Below are 14,251 nucleotides of genomic sequence, written 5' to 3'. Positions count from 1 at the left end.
CACGACATGGTTGTTGTCTAAAGGACAATTTAAAGTTGGCAATAGGAAGTTATCCTAAATGCAGAGCAACCTTTCACCTACTGGGAGACTCATGTAGAAATATGGTGGAATTTTCACATGCATATGGACAAAGCAATGATTAGTTTCGGTCTTTAACTTCATAAAGAACTACAAAAGCACGAGAATGTTCTGGAATGGTGCCGCTCAATATTTCTTTTTTTTCCCAAAACAAAATAAAGCGAAGCAATGCTGATGCTTGTCCCTTTACTTTCTGTTTCAAGCAATGAGTACTTGCGGATTAATACTGACCAAGCATACATAGATGAAGATCAGCTATTATAATAGTTGCCTAAATTGTGGCAGATATTCATCAGAACAAAACTAGATTCATTAGGCGTTTGATCGGCTTGTTGTGTTCTTCTGGATGACGTGCACTGAAGAAATTCCAAAGAAATGCTGCAGACTTGACCTGTGTGGGGAACTAATTTTAGTGCACGATACAGCTGTCCCATGACTCTATTCATTCCTAGGCAGAGCGTGTCAACGATGAAACAAAGCTGGAACTTGAAATGTTACACTTTAACAACACCGGGAATCTGTTATTTTCCCAATAAAGTATGAATCATTTATTTATGCTTTTACTTGAGGTCACTTTGATGCATTAATTTACGCATTAACTACTGACTGGAAAGCCTTTTTGACAAATGCTTGTTTATTACACGCAGCTATACTACATAGCAACACATTAACCATAACTCAATAAATAGTTGACTTCATGGTCTGACTGACCGAGTCACAGTAGCGAGTTTCGCCCTTGAGTCAGATTGATTCAACAGCTAGACATTCAGCAGAGTCAGTTGATGAGAGACGGTCATTCTCACATGATGAGCAAGGAAATATACAGGGTGTTGAAATGAACGTTACGTTCTTGGCATTACCATCACGAGTGAACAGCTTATCTAAAAAAAAAATTTTTTATAAATGCCTGAAGACACAAAAAAGATGGAAATTATTGTTATTATTAAAATTATTACCAACATTTCTTTCAACTCCAAAGTATTTAAATGCAAGTAAATGCATCAGGTGCATCTGAACTTGCCTCTTTTTTTCAGTTAGCACAAAGGTTGGTCGGTATTACACGGTTATACGGTATCCCGCGGTGTCTAAAAATAGCAACGGTGACACTTTCAACGCTGTCATAAAACAAAAAATAATAATAAGAATAAATTAAAACAGCATTAAATATTGTTTTGATAGCACGTATATATTGTGAAGTTGGGTTTTTAAATTAACATTGCTAAAGCTACTTAAAACTAATAGTAGGCTATAATGTTGCTTGTAACTGCGAGGGAATGACGTTGTATTAGTCACAGGACAGCCCACGGCCAATTGCATGGCTGCAACTCAAGTGCATTGGTCCCTGCAAAAAATGCAACTGCTGCAATGTGGCCTCTTTTTTTCAAGGCTATGGAGGGATTATTATTATTAGAAATAGGAAGAAATATAAAGACATCTCAGGCAGGTGGCTGTCGGCACATTCGCTCAAACGGATATTTAGAGATAGAGCCTTCACTCTGAGTGGCTGCCGTGTTTAAATGACACATTTACATGATAAAATGACACATGGTTTGTATCATAGCTGCATGTCCCATGTTTGTAACAAACCAATCTGCATTAAAATTGCATTGAATTCAACGAGTTGAGAGCAAAGTCGGGACGAGAGAGTGGATATGTGGTGACTGGAAACTGGCCACCTCACATTTTGCCGTGAATCGTACAAGTACAAATTCTGCGCCAGCTTGTGGCGTTGTGGGAAGAGCGCTTGCCTCATGCTGCTTTATTCCTTTGTGTCACGCATTTTTTTTCTTTGAAATTTAAAATCCCTTTTTTGTTTGATTGCAAATTAAGACAGATTTCTCTCCATATATTCAGAGGAGAAGTGGGAATTTAATCTCGAGACAGGTAATAAATGCAAGCAGTGGCCTCTCGATGATGCAAATTGAAACAACCTGGTTAGACTCCAAATACACATAACTGCCAAAGGAAAATTTCTGCAAAGCAACAATCCATGTATGAAAGGCAGGAAGTTGTGTGGTTACGCAGACGTGTCTGGACTGAATATTTTCAGATTTGGAGCCAAAGGCGTGGTTTTTGGTAATGACAATGAAATATTTTCTTAAATAAATTGAGGATTAACACTGTTCCACAACAGCCTTCAAAACTCTAAACTGCCAAAATTTATGAGGCACATGGTATATTTCTACTTTTAACACTAATTTCTGATTCATTGCGTATGCATAATTGGTTATTCATCGCAAATTGTTTTCTGTAACGGTATGTATCCAAGTGCATGGGTAGATGCGCAGTATCATTCTTAGTTTGTCATTACCAGAGCCCATTACTGATTACCAAATCAATAGGGTCCTCAGGCCGGTACAAATTCTCCACTTGTGAGTATTTCAAAATGCTGTCATCCATGAACATTTTCCAAGAAGAGCCTGGGGAGATTCCACAACATCACAGCAGTCTCTCACTCAGTTTCCCTCACCAGCTTTGTGTCCAGGCACAAAAGCTCCCCTGCCTACACCACTTCACAGGTCACCGCTTTTTTTAGGGTTTCAACGTGCTCCCACGTTTCCCTGAGAGCATTTACTAATCAGAAAATGGGAACTACCACTGTTTTGTTGCCACTCTCAAAATGAACCAGTTTAGTATGGAAATAATCTTTAGCCACTGTCTGACCTTTCTGTGCAAAGCAGAATGAGGCAAATGTCAGGCCTCAGTGCAGATGTTTATTTCACATGACGAGATTGACAATATTCTTAATACTATATTTGAGTGGATCTCACAGGAAAGGTTAGTTGGTTGTTTTTGTGCTGTTTTTAGGTTTTAGGAAAAGCAGTGCTAAACTGTGGCAAATGTCCTACTGATTAGTAAAGGACAATGACTTAGGGGTCATCCTCAAAGCCAGTTACTTAATAAATGAAACAAAACAAAAAAATTGATGAGGACAAAGCATCGTCACCATTGCCCAACATTGTCTCTGATCTATTGAGACCCCCCAAATTTTGTATCCAAAGGCATAGCAACAACTGGCCTTTTCTTCCTGCTTATTGCGTCTTGTTGTGGTTTTTAAAAACCTGAATAAGGGCATATTTGGGTTTTAAAAGGGCTTTTCACCACACGTAAACAGTCATAGAAGTATGCGGGTGAAAGAGTATGGCAGTGTTTGTGTATATGATTTGCAGAGGCAGGTTGTGGTTTCATAAATAAAAGGAGAGAACAAGTTACAGCACAACTTGATGATTACAATTGAAAAGAAATTGAAAAGAGTAGAGTAGTAGCATTCGGATTAAGTAGCATTAGACCGTTCTGGCTAGCCGTACTGTTCCCAGATCTCTATATTGCTGATAGCAGACTCACGGTATACACATGAGAAGGACTATAAGGGGAAAAAAGTCTGTATGTCTTTTTGTAAGACCAAGTGCTTTACAATGGGGCACAAAAATACACTGATGCCACTATATTTAGATAGGCCAAATAAAAACAATGCAATCTATATTCGTAGAAAGCGCACGTATGCTTTGGCATAACAACCGGTGCATCTTGAGTTTTATGCCAGTGCAATCTGCATTTAGCCTGTTTGGAAATTTGGCAGACCGTGCTTTGCTAAGACTAGTAGGTCTAAGTTGTGGCAAAGGTCGTGTAACACGGGTTTGGCCAGTTTGATCGAGGTGCAGGCAGATCATCATGTTTCGGATGTCATCGTATTCCATTCATAAATATGACAACGACGTGCAAAGACGCTCTAAATCACTGCAGAAATCAATTTGTCAAAGACATTATTATTATCTTTATTATACATATATTGGGGAAGTCGTGGCTCAGGTGTGTGAGCGGGTCTTTTAACAACTGGAGAGTTGGCTCGTCGAATCCTGCTCTGTCCGAGTCAATTTGTTTTGTTTTTGGGCAAGACACTTCACCAACCTCCCCTTTAGTGTCACTCACACTGGTGTATGGCTGAACTTTTGTTGGAGGTCTGAGGGGCTGTCGGCGCTGACTGGCAGGGCAGTTGTGGCTGCATATGTAGTTTACAATCACCAGAGCATTAATGTATGAGAGCATGAATAATGTTTCAATTGTGGAGCGTCTTTGAGTGTCCAGACAATCTGATGCAATTATGTTATTGTTTTTTTTTTTTTAAAGTCACCCTCATGTGCTGTGATATACCTAAGGGACGTTAAGGGGTTGATCCACAGATATGAATGATAAGGTTGGAAGATAGACTCCAATTGCCTGCTTTAAAGCAGTGATCTCTAAATAAAGGCCCTCCTTCTGTTTTGGTAAACATAATTCTTTCAAAGGTTGAACACAAAATATACTTCATCATTGTTTTTTGTAATCCCATTCAGGGCAATATTAATATATAACATTCTAAAGCAGTTGAAGTCCACCAGAAGATAAAGCTGAACATGGCCCGGCAATGTGCCTCAAGCGGAATGGGGTCAGCTACAAGATTAGGTTTCTGGAGGCACGGCGCTACAAAGAGGCAACAAAGATTCTGATATACCTGTTGGGGCCTTACGACACTGGACACCAGTTGAGCTGATGGGAAGAAAACCACTCGTCAGAGACATTCAAAGGGACAAGAAAGTCTAGACCCAACAGCACAATGGTTTTACGGACCTTAGTCATGAATGGTGCAGCATGTTCAGAATGTTGTCAATGTGTATGTGCATCTCAACTGCTTGACACTCCGATCATTCACAATAATTAAAGGCCTGGTGGGTCAACTAGGGTTCCCATTGAACACATTTGTCTGCCAACACACATTACCCTGAAAACATACCAACCGAATGATTTGCAACATCAGAGCAATCGTTAAACAAAATATTCTTTGATGTGTGAGGCGCTTTTACTTCTAGCCAGCAGGACGCCTGCCATAGTTTTCATCATGTTTTACATTTCAGTTTTGCTCTAAACATGGCATCAGTTCATCAGTCAAGCTCAAAAATGTTCGGCAGCAAAGACCACGCCTAAGGTTTTTTGGGGAGTTGTCTGTTTGACAAAATAAAACAAATGAAAACCTCCTGTTCCTTTCTCAAATACTAGAATTGTACATTTACATAAATCTGAGCACAAGCAGGAGACAGAAGGATTAGATAAATATTAGGAAAGGTATTTAAATTGCGGTTTTGAAAAGTGAGCTAAGTATGAGCGAGGGCCGTGTCAGAGTTTGATGTGATGGAGGATTTGGGAGTAATTAGCAGGGATTGCAATTCATCTGGCCGGGAGGCAGCACTAGGATTCAACCCAAACACCCAGGCAAGAACATGCTCCCCTTTTGTTTCAATTAAAAAAAAAAAATCTCAACTAAGACACACAAATTGCAATCACTATCATTATTATTGACATACACAATCAATGCCAAAGATGCTTTAATGAAAACCAGGTGAAGTTGAAATCTGGAGTTTTCCCTCATAACAGTTGACAGTTATGACTTGACTTCAGTGAGGGAGTTGTGTCATCCCCTGCAGTTTCAGATCAGAGCCTACAGCCTACGGTTGGCAGAGCAACACAATTCATGAATCGATAAACACAAGGGAGATGTTCAGGAGTACCGAGAGCCAAAAATTGTTTCTACTCCAAACAGTTTATTCACAAAAAGACTATAACATCAATAGCAGAAGTTGAAGTCAAATCAAAAGAGGTGTAAGAGTCCATCCTCATATTTTTATTAAACACAAAATAAATCAGGGGGATTATTAAAGCTATGCGTTTGATTATCTGTGATCCGTCATACAAAATGAATAAAAAAAATGAACCCATTAGTCTGGATTTGAAGACAATAAATTAAATTTTAACACATCATAGCATGCCCAAGAGCAAACGTGGTTAGATGGACGTGCGGCCCCTGCTCTTGTAGAGGTCGTGGCATTGAGAGTTCAGCAGTACAGTACAGTACACTTGTACACAAAACCACAAGGCCATATTACGATATGTGCTCTCCAGCAGCCTCAAGCTCATAAACCAAGTTTACATTGCAACTTTTTTTTTTTGCCATTTCAATGGAAGATCTCTGGTCAACTGCAAACTGATCTGCCGGTAAAGCTGCCACTACATTAATATCAATGTAAGCATTACACAATTTATCAAGATATCGTTCATTTGTCTATTTAACATAGCAGTTGTGGTTGTTTTATCTCTTTCATTAAAAAAGTGCTTGATAAAAACAAGTTACAAACTGCTTAAAACAAGTTTTCCTATCAGAAACAACTATGTTACAACGCATTTGACAGACCATGCGCAGATCGGCCACAAGCTGGCTATTCCGAGTGAACCATTCGGATTCGTCCTGGTAATTTGGTTTCATTCAAATACAAGGCTCCGGTAACAGGCTCCCTTCGATCTGAAAAATAATACAGTCAGGGACTGCTCCCACTCAATTAAAGAACTGATATTAAAAGATTAAGCAATTTATTAAAAAAAGTGTATATAGTGGGTGTAAATAGGTATGAATATGCCTGCATGATCCAAGTAGGCTGAGTCACACGGCACATACTTTAAGTTTCAATGTATCTCACAGTTATGTGCATTTGTGCTCACGGGTTCCTGCCTATTTCCCTTTTTTTCAGGACACTCAGATTGTCAAATCAAGTCAAGTCAAGTCAAAAATTATTTGTATAGTCCTTAAACACAGACAGTCTCAAAGGACTTCACATACCCACAATCGACATCCCCCTGATCTTAACCCCCAGGAGGGCAAGGAATAACTCAAGACCCTGGCTGGGGAAAATTGAGAAACCTTGAGAAGGGACCACAGATGGGGGGAATCCCCCTTCCAGGATGATCAGGCTGCAATGGATACCAAGTGGGCATCATTTGACACATAAAATAACGATACAGATCAACTTGCCCTGGTCCAAACTCTTTCCTGTCAGTCAAACACCCCACTCTTTTTCTCTGCATGCCTTGGTCAATTCCTCCAGAGCTCTTTGTTGCGGAGTGCTTTGGGGTTCCCAGTGTGTGGGTCTTGGTGGTCCAGTGTGGAATGTGGTGAGGAGGGGGGTAGGAAGGCTAGCATATAAGGGGGTACTCAATTGTTCCCACACTCAGCATCCACCCCCCACTGATCTCTCGTTCACTTGGCCATTTGTAGAGGTTCTGGTTAAAGGAAAAGATGCAGAGATGGAATTGTAGGCTCTTAGTGGATACACTGCACAGAGCATATTAAACAAGTTTAAGAGCGGAAACTTAACATTCCAATTCATTCCAAGTTCTACTGGTTTACAAAGAGGACTCTCCAAAGCCCAGCATAACAATGCTGTGCAAATGCTGGCGTTTTTAGATTAAAAAAAAAAAAAAAAAAAAAATTTCTGGACAATGATTTGCTGTATTGTTGTGGATTGACGAAAAGTAGTTACTGGCATCTGCAGAGCGACTGATGTCTGTGCTGCCCTGCTGTGTTCACAGGAAGCTGATAAAAGGGGAGAGACAGAGCGGAGCTGACAGGCACGTGCAGCAGGACTCCCACTCTCATTTAGAAGGCCGAAGTCAAAGCCAGGTTTCCCCCATGCCTGGGGTTCACAAAACCTCTGCCTCGTGATATCTAAACGTAATTATCCAGAGGGCTCAGCAAACAGTTACTGAGGAGACATCATATACACAGAGCCAAGAGCGTCAGGAACCGTCACGTTATCACTGCTTTTGTCCAGAGGGGGCCCTTCAAGCAAGTAAACACAATCCATTTACTGATACACCCGTTAACACCATGCTAGAGCTGCGTTACCTATAAGATTGAAAGACTTTAAATTTACAGGTTCAGTGAAACTGCAATGCAGCACTTGGGCACTTTGTAGCGGTTTGGTACTCCTTGAGGGAATAGAATGAATATAATAATTAAAAAATAGAAGAAGCCTGCTACAGGGCTGGGAAATCGTTTTGGTTTTTTTCAGAATTGCTTCCTTTCCGCTATGTTATCAAAAATAATAGTAAAAGAAAAATCTTTAATTGTAACCTCTATATTCAAATGGGTTGACAAAGGTGCCACAGATGTCCTAATTCTGAAGGAATTCTGGAATCTCAGGAAGGGGGGCACTGTATATATTGATTCATCTAATGTTGGCCTTTTTTTTTGTTTTTTAAATCTCACTCTCAGGTTGACTCCAAATTGTCCTCAAATTTCTGGATATAATTGTATGTTGATGAATGTTTATGAAAATATTTTATCGAAAGATTGTGTTCCCACTCCAAACATAATAGCAATCTAAACAACCACGTCTTTGTAAATGTTTTTTTTTTAACGTTGCACAGAAGCAACCTTTGCCAAACGGCACCTTTCCTAAGCATTTTTAGAACGCGAACAACCAATCCTCCAAGAACTTCCGACTTATCTTGCCTGGCTAAGAAATGAAAATTGCAAAGCAGAAATGAGAATCCAAAGAGGGCCAATGTCCAGAACACAACCCTAAATCTTAATTACTTTCTACTTGTATATTTCTTCGCTACTTCCCATTTGACATCAAAAAACAACATTGTATTTATTGAAAATTTGAATTTCAATTTTGGTTGTTCAAGGAATAGATATTAATTGCACTGATGCAATTTCTGAAGAAAAAACAAGCATGGCGGTTCACATAAAACAAAACCTTTTGAATTTTATGGGATTGACCTTGTGAAACAGACAAGACATTTGGCTGCTTGTTTAATAGTTAATTATCACTAGAGTTAAAATACTAGTCCAAAGTGCCGCTTCTTAGGAGGGCTGCTAAAATACTGACAGTTGGGTAATAAAAGGCCTGACAGGCTTTGTGTGCACAAGGTTCCTTCTCAGTATTTGGAGACTCTATATCATACACGATTATTTCCTGAGTAATAATGTCCACTGAGTTGCATCCGGACTGGCTGGCCAAAGGTGACAATATGAAGGCTTTCACCTTGAGGCCAGTTTATTAAATGACCCTCTGTTTCTCTTTCATAACATTACATCAAGCCCTGCAACAAAATACGCTCCTGATTGATACGTTTTGGTTGATTCAAGCCAAAATGTGAGCAGAGAGCCAAACCCGCAATAATTAGACTTCAGAGTTGTATGGATATGATCCTGCTCAGAATGCAGCAAACGGACTTAGTATGAATGACAGTTTTGTGGTTAGCCCAGTCCTGTAAATGTGGGGTGGGTCCTTCATGGGGGGCATGGTCTGACGCCAAGGGGGGTTACGTGTGACCCTGGGTCATGTTTTTTTAATTCCATACTATAATAAAGTGTAATTGCACATCCTACTCACACTACTACAAGTCATTTTGCCATTTTTTTTAATTTCAGGCTAATTGATGTATTTCAATTTTTTTCCTCTTACAGACTAAAAATCAATGTGGAAAAAATATTTTTATTTCTTTCTTATAATGTATGTATTTCTTTTTTCTTTTAATTAATGTTAACAATGATTCAATGTTATGCAGAAGTGTAATAATTTTCGACACCGATCATACCATTTATGGTTGGGCGGAGATTTGGGGCAATGCGGCGTAACAAAAACTAATTGCGATGCACTGGGTTAACCTAAGTTAAAATTTAAAAAATTAATAAATCATAAAATAGGTAAAAAAATATATATACTTTTATCTTTTAATAAGTGTATTGACAATTATGGCTCAAAGGCTGTTCGTGTTGACAGTAACGATCAACTTTGGAATAGAATCAAATAGTTACGGAACTCTTAGTTTCCTAAATAAAGACACGTCATAGTCCAACAAAAGAAAAATCCAATTTGCACAAAATGATAAATGGAGTTCACTTTTACTGCAGAGCACTTAATCTACACCAGGAGTGCTCACACATTTTCAGCATGCGAGGTACTATCAAAATGATCTACCTACAATAAAAATGTGAAACATATTTTTATTTAAGAATATATTGAGAGTTGAGAATGTACTCTTTATTCCAACGTACCATACAGAACTGTATAAACCAATACCGCACAATAGAACTAGTGTACATTTTTTGCGCATACTTAACTCGGAATTGAATCAGCTAGGGATACATAGTCCAGACAGTAGCTGCTGATAGCGAGCCTCAAGCACACTCCCAAACGATCATCAGTCATGTCATAAGAATGGTACTTGGACTTATTAAAGACCCGAAAATGACACTCCTTCTTCCCTTGTGGCGTTTTTTCTGATAAGGTCCTCCTCCCACTCTGTATGGAAATACTTGGCTTACTTGGTCCCCTAATTTTTACACTTTTTTTTAAAGTTTAGAGTAGATTAAAACAAATTAAACTTTCAGACTGGCTGCCCTGTACGTTAATCAAGTGGAAAATTTCCAAACATAATATGCTGTCTATGTTTTTTTTTTAACTCATTCACTGCCGAGGAAAGCCTGCTATATTAATAGTGTAAAAAAGACAGGGCTGAAAATTATGCATTGAACTGGAGAGTACGCTGGTACGTTTCTAACTCTTGAAAATGTTTTCTTTTTTTGTTTAAAATGGCTTATTCTAACCATGACCTCTTGTCATGCTGTGACCAAAGATTGGACTGGAAACACTGGAGTGGTTATTGCGCGCAATGCCGTAAATCTATCCTTGTTGGCTGTGACCAACAGCTAGCTAGCTCATGAGACATTGTCTTCTGGGCCAACTCCCTTCGTTTGTTAGTGTTTCCGAGGAAGAAGCCGACAGATAACTAACGACAAAGGCATTGATACACTGCTGAGCTGGGCTTGATTGATTGTGCTGCTTTACAGTTTCTTTTAATGCTCAGTAGGTAGCTAACACGTCGCATTAACACGCCATCTCGCTACAAAGCTTCCATACCACGCATGCGCACTCCTAAAATATATCAACACACATACTGAGTCTCATTCGTCTGACAGCAACAATATTCCAAGATTTGTGGTGATTCGGGTTTTCATTCACTGATCGCTTTTCCACACCAAATAGCCAGCCCTACTGAGAAAATTAGAAAATTCATGACACAAACCTTGCAAATGTCCCACAAAGTATTTTCCATTGAACTCAAGTGGCTTGAATGAATCACCGCATATTGTAACAGATAAGAAATAAGGCCTTGGATGTAGAACGTGGAATGAGACTGATCCCATGTGATCAACAAGGAATTCACAATCTGGGCCTGCTGTTACTGTCCATCACTTAATTTGGTCTACGCTGAAGCAATTGGGGTTTCCATTTCACTTTTACTGCATTACAACATCTTTATTGTACCTCTCGTCGGGCCTCAACAAAGCCCCCAAAGTAACATTAACGGTAACAAACATCCCTTTTGCTGCGCTGTGCCAACAATAACGCAAGATCTCCATGGTTTAAAAAGTTAGGTTTTTCAATTCTGACTCTCTTATAAGAGTCATATTCCACCAGTCCAATTTACTATCAGTGTATGAGTGCCAGTAAATATTTCGATAAGTATTTATCCAGCACCTGGCAAAAAATGCTTTCTCTCTCCCAAGCAAAAGAAGCTAAAGTTATTCTGGAATAATGTCTCAAGCTATGGTTTGGATCTTACAGTACTGTTGAACTGGAGTTGGATCTTTTGAAGCAGTTTGTGGACACTCCTGACTCACTTTAATAATAATGAACCTTGAGACTTGTCGCTCTCTATGGATGAATTATCTCACTTTCCCTTTATGACAAAGGGAACTCATTGAGACTGCCTGTGCTCAACGCCCAGACATACACGTACACAAACCATCAAAATCTATAGTAAAGAAAAAGCATGTGTGTCACTCACAAACCTGCACAATAAATCTGGCTTTATTCACAACCTTCTTTCAAATCCCACAGATGCAACACAAACCTGACCAATGTGGACATGTTGGGGTACTCTCAATGGCATTTATCATCACAAAGACATACAGTCAGAACACAAACAATGGGCCTTTAGACTTGTATGAAATGCAAGCAGTGCTCTCCTTATTTGATATAGTTATAGTTACACCCAACCCCAATCATGTTAATGGTCAACATGTAAATTTTTTATTATTCCCCAAAAAAACCTCACGTAAATGGTAAACAGAAAGGCCACATTTGCCATCCATTAGTAATGCCGTTGGCAACACAAAGTACAACAAATGTTCACGCCCTTTCTTAAAAGTGAAGAACAGTTAATGAAATAATTTTTGACACCAAAATTGCAAAGACATGCTTGGGTGACCAACATCTGAAATGTGTATTGTTAAGCAGAAAACAATGAAAAATTTGAAATCAAACTGAACTGAAATTAAATCAGCAGTCTGGGTAAGTGTGCATATTCATTTAACCACCATAAAAAGGAAATGAGAGAAGGGAGGGATTTGAAGTATGAGGGGCACAGTGGAATTTCAAACCCCAACTCTGCTCCCCCACTCAACCCTCACTGTAAAAGTCGCCTCCATTTGTTTCCATTACTTGGGTTCAACTCCCAATTATCTATGCCAAGGGGATGTGTTTTTGTCGGGATAGAATTGTTTTCCTGATAACACAATCTGAAGGTTCTTGCAAAACAACGAAGGTCCTTATAAAACAATGACTGTTGTTAAACTTGACATGTAAATGGTATGACTGTTTTGGATGTATTTTGACATGTGTCGGCATAGATCCAGTTGCATATTTTTCTAACATTGAATAAATCTGTGAATTCACTTTATCAATACATTGCTGAATGGCAGTTTATAAACACACTTAAAATACCATAATAGTACTTTGAAAAATAAAAAACCCAGAAAATCCAGAATACCTGTTCTCACTACCTGCAAAGGCTAAACTAATTCCTGCCATCTTGGGAGTTTTACTGAGGAAGCTTGGAAATAAACACAGGCCTTCTTTCAGTGGGGAGCATACTGTGTGTGTTGATTATACCTCTCCATTGTTATGAATTGCCTTCAAGTATTTCCTAAATGAATGTTATATTTACTGGCTGAAGCACTGAAGTGTTGCCAGCCACTCGCTAAGCAGGAGAACAAGTCACAAAAGGCATCAAAGCAGCTTGTGCTAGATTGTCCTTTGCGTTCATTCAACTGAAGTATCTTTGCAAATGAAATTGTAACTAAATAACTACCACTTTTGTAGATTCTCTGGAAACAAGGAATCATGAAAAATAAATAAGCTTGTGCTAGCTTGTCCCTTGCTTTCATTAAACTTTAGTATTTTTGAAAATGAAATTGTAACTAAATAACTACCACTTTTGTAGATGCTCTGAAACCTGGCAAACATGGAAAATTAATAATGGTAAATATATATAAAATGGTAAATTTAAAAAATTTTTAATTTTGATTCTCCAGTTTTATATGATAGACAGAAGGAAATAAGGATCATGTTACATTGTTCAGCTGACTTGGCTAACTACTAAGCGACCACTGGACCATGATAAACTCTCAGTGGCCGAGAGCGGGCCCCGATTCCCATGTTGAAAAGCCTTCTTTCACGGCGTAATTTTTAAACAGCCCTAACAGAAAATCAAACAACGTTTCGGATTTACCGTTAACTCCTTTGTTGGGAACATCGTTGATGTTGAAGCCTTTGGAGCTGTAAGCAGCGCGAACATCGTTGCAGTTTTTCGACTTTTGCTCCGCCGTGGACGACACACAAAACACGACCAGCGTGCTAAGCACACACAGCAACAGCAGCGTCTTCATGTTGTCAGTTTCAGACACACACAAAAAAAACGAAAAAAATAAAATAACCTGATCGTTGAGTGCAAAAATGTGTCCAGTAGTGCTGTAATCTAAGTATGAGCAAAGCCAAAGTTCCTCATGGAGACGCGTCGGTTTCCTTCAGCTCAACAGACGCTTCATTCACTCAACAGAGAGGGAGCAAAAATCAAAATCACCGAAAATTGCTGGAAAACACGTACTCTAACTTATTCCCTTAATCGGCGAGGGTGTTTAAGAAAAATGACGAGTTCCAGAGACGTGCCAGAGCCAACACAAAACTTTTGGAAGAGTTTTAAAAAAACTTTTTGGATTGCAGAGAAGAATCCCAAAAGCTGGCTCCTCCGTTTCGACACAGTAATAACCACAAACGGGGAACAGACGACAGCGGGGTCTTGTTCTTTTCTTTTCTCGCCTTCTGTCCACACGCGAGGAGGCCGTGGTTTCTGCGGGTCAGGACACTGGACTAGAAAATCGTCCTACTGCGATCCAGATGCAGGCAGGCTGAAAACGCTAGTAGACAGTGGACACCCAGGAGAGAGGAGAAGTTCCGGGGACAAAGAGGGTGGAGAGCAGCAACACCAGGGCTGGAGTCGGGAGCAGGAG

General features: G+C 39.4%; 1 protein-coding gene across 2 annotated transcripts in view; it reads right to left on the bottom strand.

Annotated features, from left to right (window-relative positions):
- Window positions 1–14,251, bottom strand: part of gpc4 (glypican 4) — a 33,294-nt gene extending 19,043 nt beyond the window's left edge. For both annotated transcript variants that reach the window (XM_088294558.1, XM_088294559.1), the window contains exon 1: window positions 13,474–14,251. In XM_088294558.1, the coding sequence (XP_088150684.1) occupies window positions 13,474–13,630 (157 nt within the window). In that variant the 5' untranslated portion in view covers window positions 13,631–14,251. The remainder of the gene's footprint in view (window positions 1–13,473) is intronic.

Source organism: Idiotropiscis lumnitzeri, chromosome 4 (assembly GCF_059441095.1).
Source record: "Idiotropiscis lumnitzeri isolate Australia: NSW breed Sydney's pygmy pipehorse chromosome 4, RoL_Ilum_1.0, whole genome shotgun sequence".
Taxonomy (NCBI): Eukaryota; Metazoa; Chordata; class Actinopteri; order Syngnathiformes; family Syngnathidae; genus Idiotropiscis; species Idiotropiscis lumnitzeri.
Note: the sequence above shows the minus strand (reverse complement) of the source record. Positions and strands in the feature narration are given on the sequence as shown.